Source organism: Mus caroli, unplaced genomic scaffold (genome assembly GCF_978045245.1).
Source record: "Mus caroli unplaced genomic scaffold, Mus_caroli_1 scaffold_12, whole genome shotgun sequence".
Classification (NCBI taxonomy): Eukaryota; Metazoa; Chordata; class Mammalia; order Rodentia; family Muridae; genus Mus; species Mus caroli.
The window spans coordinates 11,356,340-11,380,028 of NW_028227267.1; the positions used below are offsets into that span (position 1 = coordinate 11,356,340).

Genomic DNA, 23,689 nt, shown 5'->3' on the forward strand with positions numbered 1-23,689 from the left:
TGAACGGTCCTGTTAGGTCGTGTTGTTGCTATCGGTCACCTCAGATGTCCGGGTGAGGAAAGAGTCTTAGCAGCCATCTTCTCATGAACACCATGAAGGGCAACATGGTCTGGAGTTCAGACTCCTAACACAGGTAAGTGTGGCCTCGGGCTTGTGCTCTAGGACAATGGCTGACCAGAATTCAAAGACCATTTGAATATGAGGCCCAGAATGGGGGTGGGGGGTGGTGGGGGGTGGTGAGGATTGGAATGCACAGGAATGCTGTGCTCTGTATATGGTTTTATTACTGGGAATTTGGGGCATAACATTCCCAGATCAGCTCCAAATTCAAAGGGCACCTTGGGACAGACCTCAAACCTGGGTCAGAGGTCAGGAAACAGCCAGGTAACCTAGGCTGCTTGTCTAGACTCTGCACCAGAAGCGTAGCATGATGGTGAGGAGATGACCATTTTCCTAAGTCAAGAGTCAAGCATGAGACCTCACAGGCAAGCACAGAGGTCACCTTCACCTTTCCCTCTTTCTCTCCTTTGCTAAGATACAGCAAACTGAGTTTCTTAACAAAATAGAAGTGGCTCAGTTCCTCATGTGCCTCTGGCCTAGTGCCACTGCTCACAGTAGTCAATAACATTTTGTATAAAAAGAAAACTGTGGCTGGGAATGAAAATGGTACAGACTCTGGAACAAAACTTGGCAGTTTCTCAAACAACCAAGCACACATTCATCCTACAGCCTGGCGAGTGTCCTTGGGCATTTATCCCAGAGAAACAGAGACTTATGTTCACACAAAACCTGTGCAGGACTGTTTGTAGCAGCTTTTTTAGTACTAGCTCTAAACTGCAAACAACCCAAGAATTCTACAGCAGGTAAGTGATTAAACCGAAGTATATCCACAGCAGGGTGAATGTAGCATCCAACAAAGAGAAGAAACAAACTGATGTCATAAAAGCCAACCACATTGTTCTCCATGGGAAAAGCCAACCACATACAATGTGCACTTACATAATATTCTCAAAATAACAAAATGATGGAGTTAGATAACTGATTGGCATTTTCCAAGGTCAAGAAAAGCAGAGGAAAGACCAGTATACTATGTGGGGCAGCATGAAGGAGATGTCTGTGGTAACTGAATACTTCAATTTCTTCTTTTTCTCCTTCTCCTTCCTCATCCTCCTCCTCTTCTTCTTCCTCTTCTTCTTTCTACAATTTACTTGTGGTGTGTGTGTGTGTGTGTGTGTGTGTGTATGCATATGTGCACGTGCACGTGCTCATATAACCAAGAGGACAATCTGTAGGGGTCAGTTCTCTCTGTCCAGAGACTGAACTCACATCATCAGGCTTGTGTAGCACGTGCCTTTACCCACTTTGCTGTTGCACAGGCTCTACTTGTTCTGTGTAGTAGTAGTTACCCAACTCCAGGTCCACAGATGCAACACAATAGCACAAAATACAACGGGTGCCTGTCTTGGTCACTATTCTATTGCTGTGAAGACACACCATGACCACAGCAACTCATATAAAGAAAAACATTTAAATTGGGGGCTGGCTTACAGTTTCAGCAAGTTAATCCATTATCATCAGGGGTGGGAGCATGGCAGCATGCAGGTAGACAGGGTAAGTAGCTGGATAAGTAGCTGACAGTTTGACATCCAGATCCACAGGCAGCAGGAAGAGAGAGATGCTGGGCCTGACTTGGGCTTTTGAAATCTCAAAGCCCAACCCCAGTGAAATACTTCTTCCAACAAGGCCACACCTCCCAATCCTTCTTGAGTAGTGCCACTCCCTGATGACTAAGCACTCAAGTACATAAGTCTAAATGGGCCATACTTATTCAAACCACCCTGGCATCAATGTCAGTTTTTGGGCTCTGTGACATATTTATATGAGCTGTCACCATTGAGGAAACTAGAAGCCAGGAGGCTTCTCTATCTCATCAACCACTGTGAATAATTCTCTCTCTTTCTTTCTTTCTTTCTTTCTTTCTTTCTTTCTTTCTTTCTTTCTTTCTTTCTTTCTTTCTTTCTTTCTTTGAGACAGGGTTTCTCTGTATAGCCCTGGCTGTCCTGGAACTCACTTTGTAGACCAGGCTGGCCTCAAACTCAGAAATCTGCCTTCCTCTGACTCCCAAGTGCTGGGATTAAAGGTGTGTGCCACCATCACCCGTTTGTTTTTTTGTTTTTGAATAATTATTTCAATATAGAACTTTTTAAACAACAAAACTATAGTTGAAAGCATCACCAGATTCTCAGATTTGTACCCACTGCGCAGATTCCAGTGAAGTGGAAAGACAGCGATGGTTCCATGCTCAGAAAGCTTCTTACCCTCTGTTTTCAGATGATTTCACTTTATAAGCACAGCATACATATTTTAATGCAAATATTACCTGTGGGTATCTATATTCTCCCCGTGCTGTAAATGTCATTAGAAACAGTCATGAATCACCGTATGCATAATTCACTTTCCCCTTTGTTTTTACATCTTTTGAGTACAAATTCATTAAGGTGGCAACATTGGTTTTCCTAAAAGCTATGGTATATTACTAATTTATGCTGTGTTTTAAACCAATGTATAAACCTTTTAATATCAAAATCTTAAAAATAGATATTTATATACAAATTCTCTTTGGTAAAGAGGTTAGTCTACTTCAAGTTACTATAGCTAGTTAACAGTAATAAAACACTATCTCTAGTTGGTTACTGCAAGTTAAACATTTACCTATCAGTGTTGATATAAATATTTCTTTTTCTTTTTCTTTCTTTCTTTTTTTTTCTGTGGGTCGTGTAAAAGTATATAAAAGTATTTTAAGAGAACTTTCTGGACTGGAGAGATGGCTCACCAGTTAAGAGCACTGACTGCTCTTCTGGAGGTCCTGAGTTCAATTCCCAGCAACCACATGGTGGCTCACAACCATCTGTAAGGGGATCAGATGCCCTCTTCTGGTGTGTCTGAAGACAGCAACAGTGGATTCACATACATTAAATAAATAAATAAATAAATAAATAACTTTCTTTCTGATTATTTTAATGTCATTTGCTTTTACATAGATCCAGAGATAATGAGGTGAAATGGTGCCTCCCTTAGACTCTGAACTACACACAGGAAAGGTTTACTGTTAGTTAATTCTCTGAACACCAGAAACACAAAATTAGTTCTAACATATTAAGCAAATCCCACCCCACTTTGGTACTAGATAAATATATAGTCAAGTAATTAGTATTAGAATGTTTGGGATGCTAAGAAATGTCCCCTTTGTGCCTGGAAATGGGTCATTTCATCATCTTCTCAAAGTTCTTTGTACAGTACGTGGGTGATGCTTTCTGGACTTTTTCCTCTTTTAGCCTGCTGCTACAAAGTCCAAATATGGGCTCTGCAACTGAGCTTTCCAGCCCACAAAAAATGTGGTTGAGGCCAGAGAACATAAGTTTTAATATTTTAGGAAGGCCACACATGGTGTTAGTCAGTCATACAGCAGTGGCTGTCAGCAGGTCTTCACACTTTTAATGGCATTAGCCACAGTTGGGAGACAAGAGCGCCCTCTATAGGCAACTCTGAGCAGCAACATGGAGGTTGTGCTCCTCAAATCCCAAATACCCCAAACCCCAAAATGTTAACCACTGGTAAGTGAATAGAGTGTTCCACTTAAAGACATAAGTGGAGAACTCAATGTTTGACACATATGATTTGTCAAAACACAAATGCCCTAAAATATTCCATAAAATACCATAATATCATGCTTATGAAACATGGATTAACTCCTGGTTAGGACTTAGGTCCCATCTCTAAGATTTTTTTTATTATGTGTATGTAAATATTTCAAACTCTGGAAAACATTCAAAATCTAAAACATGTCTTAGTTACTTTGCTAGTGTTGTGATAATACCATGACTGACTTATGGAGGGAAGTGCTTAATTGAGGCTAACAGGTTCAGAGGGTCAGAGTCCATGGCTATCATGGTGGGAAGCATGCATAGAAGCAGGCAGGAAGGCATAGTGCTGGAGCTGCAGATGAGAGATCACATCCTTAGATACAAGAGGAGGCCCCTCCTCCCCAGCCACCCCCCTCAACCACTCCCCATTACACCCCCACTACGCCCCCACTCCTGCACCTAGGCCTGCCAGACAAAGACAATGGATAAGATCTTGCTTCTGCTGGGCATGGTGGTGGTGCACACCTTTAATCCCAGCACTCGGGAGGCAGAGGCAGGTGGATTTCTAAGTTTGAGGCCAGCCTGGTCTATAAAGTGAGTTCCAGGACAGCCAGGGCTATACAGAGAAACCCTGTCTTGAACCCCCCCCCAAAAAAATAAGATCTTGCTTCTGAGAATTCAAAAGAAAAACACACCGGAAACCCTTAACCCAAAAGTTTTCAGGCTTCTTTATTTTAATGCTTGTTTTCCCAACAGGAACACCTAAAACAATGTTCATGCCTTTCAACCCCAAATTTTCATGCTTCTTTATTTAAATGTTTATTTTTCTCCCTAGCATTTGTGCCTTCTGACCAAAAATTGTCCTAAAGATTTTCAATTTGTTTAAAATTTCTTTTAAGGTTCAAAAGTCATTTAATCTACTCCCATGGGTCAAACCAACTATGCTGATAACCATTATTTAATCCTTTTGTAACAACCAGTTTCCTTTTACAGACAAACTGTTGCTGTTTATCCCAGATACATAATTAGCATAATAAGAAAATAAGATATTTTCTTCCTTGGCCATCCAAAGGAGACTTAAAGGATCCTTCCAGAACTAAATTCCTGAAATACCCTTGCTTTTCTAGGATCATAACAACAGACCATGATGTGCTCCCAAGCAAACTATTACAGACTTAACACCCACTACCCACCCTATGCGACATCCTGCTGCCTGGGTTCTGCTTCTCTATTGCAATTACCCTGCAGGTTTAACTCTACAAAAGAAAAGGAGAGAGCTACTCCCACAGATCCAGACAAGACTGACCACCATCTCCTTGGACCTCCCTGGGACAATGAAGCTGCCTTTGTCCAGACACCTCATCTGACTGAAGACTCCCGAGACACAGCCTGAGATGCACAGATGACAGCTGAGACCCACAGAGAACAGACTTAGGACCTTCCAGCTACAGATGAACTCTCTTGCCAAAGTCAAATGGCAAACTTGGGGAAAGTTACACGATAGTAAGGAAAACATGATGTCTATATAGAGTAATCAAATGTTGTTTAAAACCAATGTTAATTCCCTTACAAACTATAAAATCCACTGAATAATTAATTGGTTCAATAATCCCTTGTCTTCCTAACTCCCACCCCTCCTTACCCCTCTGGCTTAGCTGTACCTCTGTGTTGTGTTGTGTTTTATTCTGATACTTCCACCCCACCTAAATTTTTCATTACAAATGACACAGTCACTCCAGTAATGCTTCTCCTTTATAAAAAGAAAATGGAGGAATTGTGGGATGTAAACCATGCCAGGAAGTTTGGTAAGGCAGAACAGGTCGAGACCCGGAGACTTGGTGGGCACACATCTGAGGCTTAGGTGACTCCCGGCTCCCTGCCAGACTCCTGACTTAGAACACATGCCATGCATCTCACATAAAAGAGATGTGACCACAGGTCACGTAGGCTCAAGACAGAGTTCTCCATGCTAATAAGGTACGTAGAGGCTCAGAGGGCTTAGCCGATAAGCTTCCCCTCCCAGACATTCCTCCCTGCAAAGGGTATTTAATCTCAAGCCCACTCTTAGAAGTGGGGTATGGTTTTACACTCCATTTTCTGCTGTGACAATAAACTGTTTAGAACCATAGACTGTCTCTTTTCACCAAGATCCACTGTGAGGAGCCAAGCTGCAACCTAATCTCCCATAGAAAGCCTGTCTGCACTCCTAGCCAAGCCTGACTCCTTCAAGCCAAGGCCAATCACCCTGATGGGACAATCGGAGCTCCTCCCTCCCATCCCCACAGCCCCTGGATGCCCTGGCTAGATACTGTCCCCCGCCCTTGGGCCCAACTCCGACCTCTGCTCTTTTGAGACTCCCAGTGGCGCCTGTATGTCCAAGAATCTGAGAACCCCACAGTCTGTATATTTCAAAATGTTTAAGTGTTCTATGATGATAAAAGTTCATGTAATACTTCTACATGGAGCATGTTATGTGGGGCAACCTGAATCTATGTTCCAAGGCTCTGCTCCCTCACGCCTAGGTCAGAATAAAATCTTTCCCTTTGCATGGAGAGCCGGTTTGCATCCACAGCCACAGCTGAGGGCACAGATGGACTAAAAGGGGAGAGGCCAGGCATGTTCATTCCCCTTCTCCTGAGAAAGAGACACCACACATCCTCACTCAGCCTTCATCAGAAATGCAGGCCTGTGCACTCTGACCTGCTCCACCCAAGTTCTCAGACCTGCACTGAGCCATAGTATCAAGGTCTCTGACTCTCTCATTTGCCTGTAGCTTACAGGTGGCTTCTCTCAGCCTTCACAATCTCCTTCACACATCTGCATCTATACCTACCTCCACATTTCTTTATCTATACGTGTTAGTGCTCTGTTTCTCTGGAGACTTTCAGTAAGACAGACACTTACCTGATAGCTTTCTGCAGCAGTGGAACTGTTTTCTGATGGGGTAGGTTTCCCACTCAACAACATTTTACCTAGAAAGCTTATCATAACGAGTGGGTGGTCGGGGAGACTGTACGTGTGTGTTTTGAGATGAGGTCTGTTGAGATGAGCTGGGGTTACAGATATGTATCATCATACCCAGCATTCAAAATCACTTTAAAAACCAAAACTAAAGGATAAAAACTGTAAGTGCCTATGGAGATATTGGAAAGGAATGCATCAAAAGTATGAATATGTTTTGTTCTAAGTAGGATTTAGTATGTCATCCTTATTTTTAAAGTTTGTATTATGCATCTAACTTAACTATTCCTGGATATTTTCTACATATGAAACAGACAGACAGACAGATATTAGAGTTTATACATATACAAAATATATGCAACAGAATTGTTAGAGAAATGGCAGCTCCAAACCACAAGACATTACTTCATACACATTAAGATAATATTTAACTCACACAATAGCAACAATAGAGAGACTGTAGAGAAAAATGTTCACTTCTGGTGGAGTATGTAAGTGCTGTGGAATTTTGTGTGGGGAAGTATTAAAAACAAAAAACCTGAACATAGAGTCACCATATAATATAGTAATTTCACCTCTGAGTCTATATAGTTGAAAGAATGGACAGCAGAGAGGTAGGATGTGGCTCAGTGGCAGAGTGCTTGCTTAGCATGCACAAAGCCCCAAGTTCAATTCCCTAGCAACACATACTGAAAGCCAGGACTCACGTAGGCATTTGTATACCAATGCTCATAGTGTGAGCGTCCACAAAGCCCAGATGCTTAGGGTAGATTAATGAAACAAACATACTGTGGATGGGCTAGAGAGATAACTCAGCAGTTAAAAGTACTGACTGCTCTTCCAGAGGTCCTGAGTTCAATTCCCAGCAACCACATTAGTGGCTCACAACCATCTTTAAGGGGATCTGATGCCCTCTTCTGGTGTGTCTGACTATATGAAATAAATAAATCTTTAAAGAAAAAATATTTTTTTAAAAAAAACCATACAGTGGATATTACTCAGCCACAGGAAGGACAGACACTGAAACAGGATAGATACAACAGAACAACGCTTGGACGTGATATTTTTATCTGGTGCCTAAAAGACTCAAATTCAGAGACAGAAAGTAGAACTAAGGCTTGCAGGGGATGGGGAGAGAGCAAGAGATACTGTTCATGGTTGAAGAGCTGCTTGGTGGGGATGCTTAAAGAGTGTGGGTGTGGGCTGGAGGGGTGGCTCAGTGGTTAAGAGCATATCCTAGTCTTGCAGAGGACCCAGGCTCAGGTCCCAGCACCCACATGGCAGCTCACAGCTGTGTCCAATCTGTCACCAGTTCCAGGAGACCCAGTGTCTACTTCCGACACACATGTGGTCCATATGTATATACCCTGGCATACCCTCATTCAGTTAAAATGAATGAATGAATAAGAATAAGGATTAATACCACTGAACTCAAAAATGGTGAGTTTTAAGTCTGAATATTTTGTACACAGATTTTAAAAACACAATCTAATTAGAATATGGTCAGAAAACTTTGCCAAAGATGAAAGCATGTCACCAAAGAGGGTGATACTTCATCAAAGATGCATGTTAAGTAGGCTTATGAAAGACTACTATCATCATGAACCATTAGAGAAACACAATTAAAATATGAATAATACCACTACATATCTATTAGAACACACACACACACACACGCGCGCGCGCGCGCACCCAACCAGATATGTTGTACACATATGTAATCCTAGCACACAAGAGTTCAGGAAAGACAATTAAAGTTTGGGACCACTGTGAGCTGCAGGTATAGCAAAACCCAAAGGACTGATGATGTCACTACATACTGCCAAAGACCTAAGGCAACTAGACCTGTATCTCATTTATTGTGGAGGTGAAGTAAAATGACATGGTCAGGCTTCAAAAGCAGCCCGGCAGTTTCTGAAACATTAATGATGCACTGACCACACAGTCACAGTCCTGGGTATTTCCTTGGAGAAATGAAAACTTCTTACATTCACATGTAGACTTGATGTCCTTAATAGCTTTATTGCTAAGAATGGAAAACTGGATATAACCCAGATGTCCTTTGAAGAATGAGCAAGCCAGCTGATTTAATCATGACAATTATGTAACAGACAGAAATGCGGCACACACTAATTTGCATTGCTCTGAAGATGAGAACCAGTCTCAAAGGGTTACGTATTGTATGATTTCATTCATATAACGTGTGTGTGTGTGTGTGTGTGTGTGTGTGTGTGTGTGTGTGTGTTTTGCTGGCTAATCCAGGTCCTCATAAATGCTAAATAAATGTTCTACTGATGAACCCTATGCCCAGAATATAAAAGAGCGAAGAACTACAGTCATTTGAAACATATCAGCAGGTGTTGGGAGTTGAAAACCATGAGGTAACAAGGGGACATTTCTTTGTGGTTATGAAATAATTCTGTACTGGATTGGTGGTTACATGAATCTGTGTTAGAGACAACACACACACATACATATACAAGCACACTCATATTGTTAGAATATATAAATACATAAAATAATGCACATAGCTGGGCATGGTGGCACACAACTTTAATTTCAGAATTTGAGGTCCAGAAGCAGGAGGATTTTTGTGCATTGGAGGCTAGCCTGGTCTATGGGTAGAACTACATATTGAGACCCTGACAAAAAGGAGAGAGAGAGAGAGAGAGAGAGAGAGAGAGAGAGAGAGAGAAGAAGAAGAAGAAGAAGAAGAAGAAGAAGAAGAAGAAGAAGGAGGAGGAGGAGGAGGAGGAGGAGGAGGAGGAGGAGGAGGAGGAGGAGGAGGAGGAGGGAGAGGAGGAGGAGGAAGAGGAGGAGGAAAGAAAACAGAAAAATAGCAGCAGCACTTGTGTGACAGTCCAAATCTGTGATCCCAGCAATCCAACACTCCGGAGACTGAGGCAAGAGGACAGATGAACGTTTGAGGGCACCCTGGTCTATGCAGTGAGATCCAGGCAACTCTGGGCTGTGTACAGAATGAGACTCCTCTTTAATCCAAAACTGCACACAAGGTTGGCCAAACCCATAGAGAAAGAACCTTGGATAAAGAAATTTTCCAAAACAGAGAAAAGACCCCAAGCATTTGAGGTCCAATGTTTCTTCTTACTGTACAAAGACATGATTTTGGCCGATTTCTGCTTCTCAGAGCCTGTCTATACCATCTGGTGAGCGTATAAAGCTCCTTTTCAGAACTTATGTCTCTAAAGTTCAGTATTCTTGTTTGTGTTTTTAGAATAGGAAATTTTGCTCAGAATCTCTAAATCGGCCGCTTTGAAAGGAAAGCAACTCTATCAATTAGTCTGGATCTAAATGACCGTGATCGTTATTTAAAAGAAAACTCTCTGAGGCCCATGAAACCCAGTGCCTTCCCCAACTAACTCAAATGACTTGGGGGGTCACTGACAATTTTTGTGTGTGAATATAAGGCCCAAGAACACATCTAGGCTCTAGGTTTTATTCATCTTGATGTTTCCTTTGGCTTTGTAATTCAGATCCCAAATGCTGGGCGGAAGACAACTAAATCATATTTTACTATGAACAGGACTGTCCTAATTTGTTTTCTGTTCCTGTGATAAAATGATGACCAAAACCAACTTGGAAGAGGAAAAGGTTCATTTGACTTATACTTCCATGTCACAGTGCATCGCTGAGGAAAGTTGGAGCAGAGATAGGAACCACACTAGAACACTGCGTACGGGCTTGATTTCATGGTTTGCTCCAATTGCTTTCCTATACTAGTCCAGGGACGGACAGCACAGCCTACAGTGGGCTGGGCCCTCTCACACCAGTCCAGAAAAATCACACCATAGACACACCCACAGGCCAGTCTAATGGGCAAATCCTCATCCTCAACTGTGAGTCCCTCTTCCTTTAGGTGACTTTAGTTTGTCTCAAATTGACAAAAACTAACTACTACAAAGGAAAAAGAGTCCATGGGGACTAACACCTGAAATCAAGGGGCTTCATGGAGGATGCTGGTAAGCACTGGATGTCCCTGAAATGAGCCAAAAGTGTAACTGGAATTCTGTCCGTGCTCTCTGTCACTTACAGAATAGGCAGAAACAGGAATTGATCTTAAAACTGTGCCTTATTCAGAGCTGGGGATAAGAGAAACTTAAGTTAAAGATTCTAGAAATCTGGATTATATTTCACCTCTACCAGCAGATTCTATAAGACATCGTCGTACAGGATAGTGTGTGTGTGTGTGTGTGTGCGTGCGTGTGTGTATCACTCTGGAGCTCAGGCTTGCCTGCCCTGCTCAGGGGTCAGCCATATTTGAGTCTTGTGATGTCTGCTTCTCTCCTCGTTGCTGATGTTCTTCACTCTGGGGACACACAAAACAATGAAGCTCAAGTTCGTTTCCTCTGGTTTCCACCTTCAGAACTGGTAATCCTTCAGGGACATCTGGTTTGGGAGAGGGGTTAACGCAGACCAAGAAAATCACTAGGTGTGTGAATGAAAAATGAGATAAAAGGAGAACATGGCTATGCCTCAAGTGTGGAAAAGATTTCTATTGTAGACATAGGGAGAAAGCAGGCAGAAGGAAGAGTCCAGGCTGAACATGGCCAGCAGAGTAAACTGGGCTGTGAGAGGAGAGAGGGGAGGAAGAACAGGAAAGGACCCTGGGAATAAGAGACTCATGTAGCCCAAATGGCTGTATTATATAGGGATCAGGCTGGGGGACAGGAAGCCCAGCAAATGGGAGGGAGAGGTTTAGGGTAGGAGGTGGGGTGAGAAGTGTTCAGAGGAGTCATAGGTATTGAATGAGACTTGTCCTGGGCTTGAGACCTAATACAGTGTATATGTACTAAGCTATTAATATGGACAGGCGGATTCTCTTTTATACTGGAGCAAACAAGTGTGTCTTTATAATATAGAACACAAAATGTCCCTATCTGTTCCCTATCAAAAAGGACTAGAACCAGCTGGAACTAGAAGGATTCCAAGCATTGGCTGTTTCCTCCATTGCTGGAGGTAACTGGAAGCCTGAAGTTGTCAGAAATAAGTTTGGGGACACAACGAAAGAGACCAGCACTTCATTTGAAGTGTCTGGACAAGGTGAACTTTACTCCTGTCCAAGAGGATGTTCTCAGAAAGAGGGACTACACAGGGAGACTGGGAGTGCGTTTCATCTTCATTCTAACTCAGGCCACGGTGATAGGTTCTTTTCCGAGTTGGCACGAGTCTGAAATCACAGTCTGATGCAATGGCTATCCTTAGACAACTCAGCACTCAGGAAATGCTGGAGGAAGAGGAAAGGAGTGAAAGGATGGCCCATTGCCCCAGGTGTTGAATTCCAAGAACAAAGCAGAGGGCCTTTGCATAAATTATGCTTAAGGAAGATTCAAACTTTTTTTTTCAATTTTTTTTTACTAGATATGTTCTTCATTTACAATTCAAAAGATTCAAATTTTTGCTCAAAGCTAGGTGTGGTGGTTCATTCCTTTAATCCCAGCACTTGTAGGAGGCAGAGGCAGGCAGATCTCTGAGTTCAAAGCCAGCCTGGTCTACATCAATTTCCAGAATGTCCTTTGGTTACATGAAAGAGTGTCTTTGTTCACAGAAAATATACTCTGAAGTTAGGGGACCCTGATGTAAGCAAACTTCATAGTTTGAATAGATGAGAACACTAAAGCCAATGTAGTGAAGGCAATATTTAAGTTGCTAGTAAATAGAATTTGGAACATTTAAGCCATAGAAAAATAGTGGTAAGAAGAAAAACTATGGACCGGGTGGTGGTGGCATAAACCTTTAATCCCAGCACTCAGAAGGCAGTAGCAGGTGGATCTCTGTAAATTCAAGGCCAGCCTAGTCTACAGAGTGAGTTCCAGGACACCCAGGACTACACATAAAAACACTTCCAAAAACCATTTAAAGTCTTTCAAGGCAGGATAGAAAAAAGGATTTGAAGTCCATGTCCCAAACACAAGTTTATATAATTTTTGATAAAAAGACACATATTTGATATATCTCACAAGGTGACCACCTGATGGCAGCAATGAGGGAGGTTTGGAAGGAGGTGACCCCATACCTCAGTGTCCTTTTACAGTCGATGAGACCGAATGCAGAATATAAAGCCTCATCTAAGTATCTATTCTCAACTGTCTCTTGCCCTGCTAAAGCTAGATTTCAGGCTTCTCCAGTGCCGGTATGCCATCTAAATTCAGCAAGGTCAGAACAACCTCCCCATCTCTTCACGCCTGGATACAAACAGAAACCACCTAAAAGCACTTATCAAGCACACATCACCATACTTGGCACACAGTGGACGCTTAGTGCATACATGAAAGCTATTGTTTACATTCAATTTACAACGCCCGTTCATATAATGGTAGGTTCACCCTCCACTGTTGTGTGTGCAAGATTCACACGTTGCTCAAAGTCCTTCAGGGCCCGCAAAGGAGTGGCTTTAAGGTCCTTGCAGCCTCGGTCGGATCAGGCTGCACTGACTCAGTCCCAGCACGTGAGCAGTCAGCAGTCAGGCTGAGTGCAGGGCGTGTTAGGTGCATGACGGCCTCTGCAAGCGGTCTGCAAAGTTATCCCCAGTGCACCGGGTCAAAGAGGAACAGCAGCCTCACGTCACCTCTGCAGGACCGCGACTCGCTAGGTGGGCGGGGCTCGCAGGCGTCGAAACCGGCCGTTGGCCACGCTTGCAGAGGCGGGGCCCAGAGGTCGCGCTCTGCAAAGGCCTGAGGGCGGGGCCTATGAAATAGCGCCTTGCTATTGGCTTCCTCAAGAAGACGGGACTCTCAGTTACCACTCTATTGGCTTTGCCGAACAGAGGTGGGACCTAAAGGTGTCACGCTCTACCATTGGCTGCGTCAGACGGGCTCTGCGGCGCTTCTGTGTAGTCATTCGGCGGCTAGTAGAGGACACGGGCAAGATGGCGGTGGTGGCTGGTCTGGTGCGGGGACCCTTGCGGCAGGTAGGTAGCGGCCCCTAGCGCGTCCGCTGTAGGCCCTGTGCCCTTTCTGAACCCTTTTTTCTCTCCCTGCCAGGCTTCCGGGCTGCTGAAGAGGCGTTTTCACCGCTCGGCGCCCGCAGCGGTGCAGGTAACAGGTCCCGACGTCGGGCAAGGCCGGGAGGGAGCCCTGGGTCCCGGGAGCAGGCCTGAGAGATCGGGGCCGTGTCTGCCCCAGGGCCAGGTGGCATCTTGGACCCTGGCAGCGGCCGCGTCCTGCGGATGATTCGCACTGCCTCTGTCCTCGCCCGGTGCCATTCATATTGGTAACCATCCCTTCGAGGCCGGTGTCAGTCGAACAACCACCTGCTTTCCTGACTTTTAAACCCCACCCTGGAGTTGTGGTAAAATGTAACTTTGAAACCTATGTGTTCAAATGTGGCATCGAATGAATCCACGGTATACACTATCAACTTCCAGAACTTTACACGATAATAATTCACACTATTTCAGCCGCTGTTGTATTGTACTTTTCTGGCTCTTTTTGAGTTCTTGTTTTAGAGCGTCATATAAGTTGAATCTTTTGTTCTTTTGTGTCTGTCTTATTTAAAAAGGTTCATCCATATTGTAGAATACGTACATCAGAATTTGTTCCTTTGGAACGTTGAATCATATCCTTTGTACGTTTTATTTATACATTCATTGAAGGGCGATTTGTTTCTATCTTTTGGATTTGTTATGGTGCTGAGAACATTGGCTTGCAGATACATACTTTTTTTTGGCATATATATATCTAGAAGGATTTTATCAGTCTACATTACTGTAGTAGTAGCACAGCAGCACCTGTGTGGTGGATGTCAAGTGTTGTGCACTAGTGAATGCTTAATACTTAGTCGTAGTTAGTATCCATAGTTAGACCTTCCTTGCTAGTTCTCTAAGTCTTAGTACTTCAAGTGTATAGGTAAAACAGCCTGGCATGTTTCCTCCGTAGGAAACTGCGTGGGAGCTAGTTTAGCAATCGCTGTTTTCTTGACTGTGCATATGAAGCAGTAGAGCCAAAGTGTTCTGTAAGCTGGTCTCTTAACGTCTAGTGAAGATCATTTGGCATAAGTGGTACTTGTTAAGTTCTATCCATGTATGTGTGTGAGCATGCACATGTGCACTTGAGGTCAACGTGAGGGGATCCGTTTCCTCCTTCCACCATAGGAAACGGGATGAAACCCAGCAGGCTTGGCCTCCTCAGACTCTGGAATGTGGGCTGCCTGCATGAGTGTTAAATTTATGTGTATTGTGTGGGCAGTGTAGGTAAGCATAAGGAAGGGGGTTTCCATAGTCTCCTGAATAATCCTGTAGCATGTTTTCTTTTTTTTTTTTTTTTTAGGTTTTTCGAGACAGGGTTTCTCTGTATAGCCCTGGCTGTCCTGGAACTCACTTTGTAGACCAGGCTGGCCTCGAACTCAGAAATCCGCCTGCCTCTGCCTCCCGAGTGCTGGGATTAAAGGCGTGCGCCACCACGCCCGGCTTAAGTTTTTTTTTTTTTTTGCATGTTTTCTGTTTGTATACTTGGGACAGTTGACAGTTCGTGAAGCTATTAATCAAGGTATGGATGAAGAACTAGAAAGAGATGAAAAGGTTTTTCTGCTTGGGGAAGAAGTTGCCCAATATGACGGTGCATACAAGGTAACTGAAATAGATAAACTTTATGTAAAACTAAGAAGTAGCCATTTGCCCTGACAACCGCTTGGTAGTGATGTGGTTAAATCTTAATTGTAGGTTAGCAGAGGCCTGTGGAAGAAATACGGTGACAAGAGAATCATCGACACCCCCATCTCAGAGGTAGGTGCACTCTCTGACAAGCTTTGGGGGGCTGGTCAAGTATTCAATTTTAATTTCTATGGACTTTTTCTTAGGCTGGTGTTTGCTTTACAGATGGGCTTTGCTGGAATTGCTGTTGGTGCAGCTATGGTATGTAGTATTTATGGAGCTAATCCAAGGAGATTTCCTTTAATATCTTTTGAAAATATTGTTTGCTCTGTGTGTTGTGGTGTTTGCCTTTAATCCCAGCACTCAAGAGTCAGCCAGGGCTGGTGAGATGGCTCAGCAGATAAGAGCACTGACTGCTCTTCCAAAGGTCCTGAGTTCAAATCCCAGCACCCACATGGTGGCTCACAACCACCCGTAATGGGGTCTGAAGTCCTCTTCTGGGACAGCTACAGTGTACTTACGTATAAATAAATCTTTAAAAAAAAAAAAAAGACAGCAAGTACATTTGCCAGGCGTGGTGGTGCGCGCCTTTAATCCCAGCACCTGGGAGGCAGAGGCAGGCGGATTTCTGAGTTCAAGGCCAGCCTGGTCTACAAAGTGAGTTCCAGGACAGCCAGAACTACACAAAGAAACCCTGTCTCGAAAAAAAAAAAAGAAAAAAGAAAAAAAAATACCCCCAAACCATGCTGCTTGTATGTCGGGTGAGTGGACTGTTTGGTTATTCACCACTCTTCCTTGTTCTATTTAGTCTTTTTAACATTGATGTTTTCCATTTGACAGGCTGGGTTGCGGCCCATCTGTGAATTTATGACCTTCAATTTCTCTATGCAAGCTATTGACCAGGTTATAAACTCAGCTGCCAAGACTTACTACATGTCCGCTGGCCTTCAGCCTGTGCCCATAGTATTCAGGGGGCCCAATGGCGCCTCAGCAGGTGTAGCTGCTCAGCACTCGCAATGCTTTGCTGCATGGTATGGGCACTGCCCAGGTTTAAAAGTGGTCAGCCCCTGGAATTCCGAGGATGCAAAAGGACTTATTAAATCGGCCATTCGTGACAATAACCCAGGTAACCCTGCATCTCTTTTGAACATTAGAAAGCTGACATGGAGTCTCTGGCAGATAAGGCATCAAGGGCAGCTCGTGCGGCTTAGATACAGCATATGTATAACGTACTAATGACTTAGAGACCGGAAAGATAGTCAAAAATGTACCTTTTTATTAACTGCATACCTGCACATTTGGCTTAACCTCTATTGACCAGACTGTGTGTAAACCATTCTAAAGTTTCTATAGGAGACAGAAACCAGGCTTCTAATTCATAAGATGAATGGGTTTGTAGTCTATGCACTTGTAGTTTGTTGTTTGAGAACTTATAATGTTTTGCAGTGGTGATGCTCGAGAATGAGCTGATGTATGGAGTTGCATTTGAACTTCCTGCAGAAGCTCAGTCAAAAGATTTCCTGATTCCTATTGGAAAAGCCAAAATTGAAAGGCAAGGTAAGAACACCTTGGTATGCATTAATCATTTTTACTGTAGCCCCTGTGTTTGCATAGGTCAGAAGTTACTGCTAACTTGTAAGGAATGAGTGAGCTTGTTAGGCTTTTCTGGTAGGCTTGTATTTCATGTGCCTGAATACAGCCTCATTGTACAGCTCACTGAAATAAGCTGCAGGTTTGGTAAGACAAGCCGTAGCTGGCTGCAGAGTCACTGGTACTACATCAGTTCCACTGACCTGTAATCTGTGACCACTTTATTTCAGGGACCCACATCACTGTAGTTGCCCATTCAAGACCAGTGGGCCACTGCCTAGAAGCTGCAGCTGTATTGTCTAAGGAGGGAATTGAATGTGAGGTAAGTGGACTTTCACTCCCCCTATCCCTCACAAATCAGAAAGGCTCCTTTAAGATGCAAGACTGATGAGTTGGCTTAGCTGGTAAAGTTGCTGCCAAGCTCTGACAGCTCCTGAAAGTTGTTCTCTGCCTTCTCCACATATGCCAGCCACTGCATGCTGCTCTGGGACAGGGCTAGGGCCACTGGGTGAGGCGGGACATAGTGAGTCTGACTACAGTGCAACCCCACGGAACTGCAGAGTATTGGACTGTGGGAAGCTACAGAATCCTGCTCTGACTCTCAGGCACCACAGAAGAGCCTGTTCTGGGGTCGCTGGGCTGCACAGAGCCCATGGAGGACAGGTTCCCGCTCTGGGATATATGTCGCTCTGCTGTGTGTCGCAGAAGAGCTGAGAACAAAATGGGGACCTTCGAGTTTACTCTGGCCTGGGGGCCGAAGGAAAAAGGGCAGAAAGGAGAGCTCTGACAGGTTACCGTGGGTTGGCAGTGGCTGTAGTGCAGGGAAGCCCCAGCAGGAGGTTAGATGGATATGGCTTGTTGGAGGGAACCCTGCTCCATTGCTCCAGCACTGCGGATCCCGATGAGAAAAGGCAGTCCATGGTTTTAAGGTGTTTATTATAGAAAAGGCAGAGAGAGGGAGAGAGTAGAGAAGCAGAGGTCAGCCATGGCCATGTGGAGAGAAAGGGAGGAAGGGAAGTGCAAGTGAGCAAGAGTAAGAGGTAAGAGAGTAAGCAAGCGAGGAGGGGGCAAGCAGCTTTTTTAGTGGGATGGGCTACCTTGCTACTGCCAGGTAACTATGGGGGTGGAGTCCAGACCAGGAGCTTGAGGCATTGCCTACTTGACTGATGGACACACACCTCTCTGCAAGTGGGGTGGCTGTAGCTGTGACGGGAGCCAGGGGCCCAGGAGGCATACCTAGTCACCAAGTCACCACCCACCAGGTCTGGGTTTCCAGGCCTGTGCTTGACTGGAGACCAGGCTATCTGTGCACTCTGTGCACAGTTCACTGCCCCACATACTGCTACTTTTTCTTTTTTTAAAAAAAGATTTATTATCTATACAGTGGTCTGCCGGCATGTTTGTTTGCAGGCCTGAAGAGGCATCAGATCTCATTATAGGTGGTTGTGAGCCACCCTGTGGTTGCTAGGAATTGAACTCAGGACCTCTGAGCCATCTCTCCAGCCCTTAAATTCTTTATTGTTGGTGGTGGTTTTTGTTTTTTCAAGATAGGATTTCTCTGTATAGTCCTGGCTGTCTTAGAACTAGGGCTGGCCTTGAACTCAGAAGTCCAACCTGCCTCTGCCTCCCAAGTGCTGGGATTAAAGGCATGTGCCACCACACCCAGCCACACCACATGCTTCTATATGCTATTGTGTGCACACTCAACACACCCTATATCCAGAAGCTATGAATTCATGCCTGTAACCCCAAGACTCAGAAGATGAGAGGTAGAATCATGGTTTCCAGGCCACCTTGAGTTCTCTCATCAGTCTGTCTCTGCTTACAGGCAAAAGTGGTTGCTGTTCACCACAGACTCTGGGTCTCAAGATCCAGTCTTGTTGGGCTGGGGAAATGGCTTATTCAGTGAAGTTGCTCTGCAAGCATGGGGAGCTGAGTCTGGACCCCAGCACTCACATGAAAACGTCAGGTGTGGCAGCATGGGCTTGCTACCCAGCACTGGGGAGACCCCGCCAGGAGGATCCCTGGACCCCAGCACTCACATAAAAAGGTCAGGTGTGGCAGCATGGGCTTGCTACCCAGCACTGGGGAGACCCCGCCAGGAGGATCCCTGGATCCCAGCACTCACATGAAAACGTCAGGTGTGGCAGCATGGGCTTGCTACCCAGCACTGGGGAGACCCCGCCAGGAGGATCCCTGGACCCCAGCACTCACATAAAAACGTCAGGTGTGGCAGCATGGGCTTGCTACCCAGCACTGGGGAGACCCCGCCAGGAGGATCCCTGGATCCCAGCACTCACATGAAAACGTCAGGTGTGGCAGCATGGGCTTGCTACCCAGCACTGGGGAGACCCCGCCAGGAGGATCCCTGGACCCCAGCACTCACATAAAAACGTCAGGTGTGGCAGCATGGGCTTGCTACCCAGCACTGGGGAGACCCCGCCAGGAGGATCCCTGGACCCCAGCACCCACATGAAAACGTCAGGTGTGGCAGCATGGGCTTGCTACCCAGCACTGGGGAGACCCCGCCAGGAGGATCCCTGGATCCCAGCACTCACATGAAAACGTCAGGTGTGGCAGCATGGGCTTGCTACCCAGCACTGGGGAGACCCCGCCAGGAGGATCCCTGGATCCCAGCACTCACATGAAAACGTCAGGTGTGGCAGCATGGGCTTGCTACCCAGCACTGGGGAGACCCCGCCAGGAGGATCCCTGGACCCCAGCACCCACATGAAAACGTCAGGTGTGGCAGCATGGGCTTGCTACCCAGCACTGGGGAGACCCCGCCAGGAGGATCCCTGGATCCCAGCACTCACATGAAAACGTCAGGTGTGGCAGCATGGGCTTGCTACCCAGCACTGGGGAGACCCCGCCAGGAGGATCCCTGGATCCCAGCACCCACATGAAAACGTCAGGTGTGGCAGCATGGGCTTGCTACCCAGCACTGGGGAGACCCCGCCAGGAGGATCCCTTGGGCTTGCTAGCTTGGCCAGCCAGTCTAGCCAGTCAGGTCCAGATTCAGTGAGACCATTTCTAAACAAACAAGGCAGAGAGCAATTGAGGAAGAAACTGGAGGTCCTCTGTGTCTGTGTGTGTGTGTACAATCAGAAGATCCCGACTGGCAGCTGGACTTTAAGGAACTTGTATCTAATATCCTGTGTAGAACCTATCAAGTAGTGCTTCTTGGAAAGTATCACTGTGCTTCATAGGCTATAAAAATGTGGATAATAGGAATTCTCAATCATAGGGGATCATGGTGTAGGCCCAGTGCATATTAAACACTTGACTTTATATTTTGATAAGAGGGATACTGAAACCAAGGAGGGTAATGAATTCTATAGGGGAGCAGAGCTTCCTGTGATGGGGTGACAGGCTTTAATTGTAAATTCCCTTTTACTTTTGTTTGTCTGAGATAAGATCTCACTGTGTTGCCAACACACAGTGTCATCCTGCCTTAGCCTCCTAAGTGGTGAGCTTACAGGAATGTGGCACTGTGCTGGTTTTCCTTAGTCGATACAGTTGTGTACCTGTTTCTCAGATTCTACAAAGCCTGTTTCCTTGCCTTGCCTTGATTTAGGTAATAAATCTGCGTACTATCAGACCAATGGACATTGAAGCCATAGAAGCCAGTGTGATGAAGACAAACCATCTCGTGACTGTGGAAGGAGGCTGGCCACAATTTGGAGTAGGAGCTGAGATTTGTGCCAGAATTATGGAAGGTATTTCAAAGAACCTGGTTTTAGAACACAATCAAGCTGTACTTGACTGCCGACTTGTAAGAGATCAGAAGCTAGGGGTGACCAAGTGAATTTTCAACTTGTTAGTCTAGGGCTTTGTCTTTTGGGTAAATGTTTTTAAAAGTCAAGCCAAAAGTACAGTCCTGTACCTACGACTCATTCTCTTCCTGAGTCCCGAGTCTGCCTCTCAGCTGAGCCATCTCTTCCTTAGGCCCTGCATTCAACTTCCTTGATGCCCCTGCCGTTCGTGTCACTGGTGCTGATGTCCCTATGCCTTACGCAAAGGTCCTAGAAGACAACTCCATACCTCAGGTCAAAGACATCATCTTTGCAGTAAAGAAGACTTTGAACATCTAATTCGGACATCTAATGTAGTCGTTGAAATTTATTTAAAATACTTGTTGGGACTTCACCTGATGTGTACTTTGAGACTTACTAGTCATAAAGGTAACGCTGAAGTGACAGCGGGTGTCTGAACTGGTAAGAAGTTTAAATGTGCTTACGAGTGGAATGTTTCCCACTCCCTACCCTAGATGCTCTGCTTGCTTTGTCTGTTACCGTTTAAGTTAAATTTGCCCTTTTTCACTAGATGGGGCAAGATAAGAATGCCCCCACAGAAGATAACTTATATGTCTAAAAAGTATATTATCTACAGTTGCTGTTTAACTGTTTTGATAAGGAATAAAGGGGATTCCCACCAATGAAGTTTTGGAGTACTATTAAGAAATTAGTGTCAAGCTGGGTGATGGAGGCACATGCCTTTAGTGCCAGCACTCTGGAGTGAGCCTCAGGAGGCAGAGGCAGGTAGATCTCTGAGTTCAAAGCCAGCCTGGAGTACATTTTGAGTTCCAGGATAGCAAGGGCTACCCAGAGAAATCCTGCCTTGAAAAACTACATACATACATATATACGTATATTAGTGTCAAATAACTGATATGCTGTATATAAAAACTGTAGATTCTTTAGTTTTTTAGAGGATTTCAGTGTGTCTTTGGCTGGCCCAGAACTCAAGATCTCACAGATCTACCTGCCTCTGCCTCCAGAGAACTGGCATTAAGGCGTGTGACACCACACCTGGCCCAAATTGAAGCTTTTTATTTCCAGAGCAATGTTCTTAATAGCCAAGTGCTGTACTGCAGAACTCTGACTATTGCTTTTATTCCTATTCTGAAACTTTGCCCCAAACTGCAGAACTAAAACCAGAAGCACTTAGGCCCAGATTTCCATCAGAGACTGGTCAGTAGTTCACACTGCACACAGCCTCACAGCCTTTCTTTCTTTCCTTAAGGAAGGGGTCTCATTAGCCTCAGATTAATTATTTAGTAGAGGATAATGGCCCTCCTACCTGCATCTCCTAAGTGCTACAGACTCAAACCACCATGCTGAGTTGACACTGCGCTGGTGACAGGTCCAGGGCTTTCTGAGCGCCAGGCAAGCTGAGTTCTACCTTTACCTCAGTCTATGGATTCCTCACACCTAGTGAAGTTCCTTTTGATTTATGTCAGGATCTCTACAGGAGCATACTTTGTAACACTACACTTTGTTCTCCTCTGAAATACCTAGAAAAGCTACAACGTATTTTTGTGACATGATTTATTTTAATAAAAAATACAGCTGAACATATATCACAGATTACATGAAACTATACACAATAACATTCTTTCTGCATAGTAACCAACACTGATGTGTGTATTTGAATTTTAAAATGGATTTTTTATAATCCTTTAAAGTGCAATTTATTTAAAAGGTTTAAGCAAATCATAGGATAAAAGATTTCTGATAACAGTAATATCAAAAGATGCTGAAGTTGGATAAATCAAATCAGAAGTGATTACTATAGATGCCAAATTCACTTGTAATGTTGGCCCTCCCTCTACTCCAAACTGGATTTGATGGCTGAGGACTAAGACCACCCTTTATCTGTGGTTAATGTCCTGTCTGGCGCATTGTGGCTGTACAGATCCCGAGGTGCTGTTCTCAACACGGTGAACAGAGTTCAGTCCCCACTGAGCTGAGGGGCTGCCCCGTCTCCTCCCCCCGCATCCTGTGTGTAGGTAGGGAGAGTGGTGAGCCGCTGCCTCTCCCTCCGCAGTGTAACTGACAGGTCACAACGTTAGCATCTGAGGTGAGCTACCTAAGAACCAACCAAAAGATGCTGCAGAGGAATGAGCTATGAGAACACTGGGAAGGACGGAGTGACAAAGGCCAATTGCTGCTGTGACAGGATACTGTCATTGCTTTTGATTTTCTGTCATTTTTCTTTCGCTGGTGAAAATGATACCCATACAATGCTGCCCCTAAAGGAAGCCCAATAGCATCACAAGGAGCAAAATATTAAGGCAGCAGTGCTGGCCCCACTGTATTCTATTTGGAGAGCACTTCCCTCTTAAAGTCTCCTAACTGGAGTGTGTCTGGCTCTGCAAGGATTCACCCAGGGAAGGCCTTGAGGGAAGCTGTGGAAGAGCTCACCTAGGAAGAGGGACTTGGAAGGGTGGGACGGGACGGAGGGTTGAGCCTGCTCAGTGTTACCAAGAAGCATCAGCCGATCTTAGGAGCACTGTGGTCACAGGTTTGGGCTTTCCGCAAAGTTCCCTTTTGGAAATTCTGGATGGAACTGAGCAGGGCCCCACGGCTCACACCATTCACAGCCTGGGGCAGGAACGGAGCAGGCATCTCCGTGCCTGAGGTTGGTGAGGGACCTGCTGGTGGAGGTGGAGGTGGTGGAGGAGGTGGAGGTAATGCTGAAGACAGTCCTGCAGAAGAAAGAGGAGGTCAGGGTTACAGCTTTCTACCTGCCCTGGATGCTGCTACTCAGGCCAGGGCAGAATGAACTCTGTGGGGACTAAATGTTCTCAGGGTGTCTTCAAACACTGATTAAAAAATAAATAAATAAAATAAATAACTGGAAGCAACAAAGGTGGTGGCATAGGGTGGGGGATTTAATGGTTATTTCCTTTAAATGTGTCATGTGAGAATTGAATCAAGTATGTGAAACCACACAGGGACATCTCTCCCTAGAGTAGCTCTGACTCCATTTCCAGCTGTATGGCTTAGGTTGAGGTTGGCTCTGCCTACTGAGCTCACAGGTGGAACATATCTGCATGCAGAATTAGGCCAAGGGGACAAACAATCCATTTCCTCACATAGTA

At 45.0% G+C, this 23,689-nt stretch overlaps 2 protein-coding genes across 13 annotated transcripts in view; one reads left to right on the top strand and one right to left on the bottom strand.

Annotated features, from left to right (window-relative positions):
- The first annotated feature begins 13,405 nt into the window (after positions 1-13,405).
- Positions 13,406-21,245, top strand: Pdhb (pyruvate dehydrogenase E1 subunit beta). The gene is made up of 10 exons (XM_021181368.3): positions 13,406-13,533; positions 13,607-13,660; positions 15,082-15,189; positions 15,283-15,345; positions 15,439-15,474; positions 16,054-16,339; positions 16,660-16,770; positions 17,034-17,125; positions 20,381-20,522; positions 20,752-21,245. The coding sequence occupies exons 1-10, from the start codon at positions 13,492-13,494 to the stop codon at positions 20,895-20,897; spliced, it is 1,080 nt and encodes a 359-aa protein (XP_021037027.1). The 5' UTR covers positions 13,406-13,491; the 3' UTR covers positions 20,898-21,245.
- Positions 21,246-22,010: 765 nt separating this feature from the next.
- Positions 22,011-23,689, bottom strand: part of Pxk (PX domain containing serine/threonine kinase like) — a 65,865-nt gene continuing 64,186 nt past the window's right edge. For 4 of the 12 annotated variants that reach the window (XM_021181479.3, XM_021181478.3, XM_029468677.2 and 1 more), the window contains one exon: positions 22,011-23,293. In XM_021181479.3, the coding sequence (XP_021037138.1) occupies positions 23,079-23,293 (215 nt within the window). In that variant the 3' untranslated portion in view covers positions 22,011-23,078. The remainder of the gene's footprint in view (positions 23,294-23,689) is intronic. The other 8 variants (XM_029468676.2, XM_029468675.2, XM_085828380.1 and 5 more) reach the window with 4 other exon arrangements.

Excerpts from the sequence above, each read along its gene's own strand:
- Pdhb (XM_021181368.3), top strand. The coding sequence starts at position 13,492 with ATGGCGGTGGTGGCTGGTCTGGTGCGGGGACCCTTGCGGCAG. Across the intron at positions 16,340-16,659 it reads CATTCGTGACAATAACCCAG|TGGTGATGCTCGAGAATGAG; the intron begins GTAACCCTGCAT and ends AATGTTTTGCAG. Across the intron at positions 16,771-17,033 it reads AGCCAAAATTGAAAGGCAAG|GGACCCACATCACTGTAGTT; the intron begins GTAAGAACACCT and ends ACTTTATTTCAG.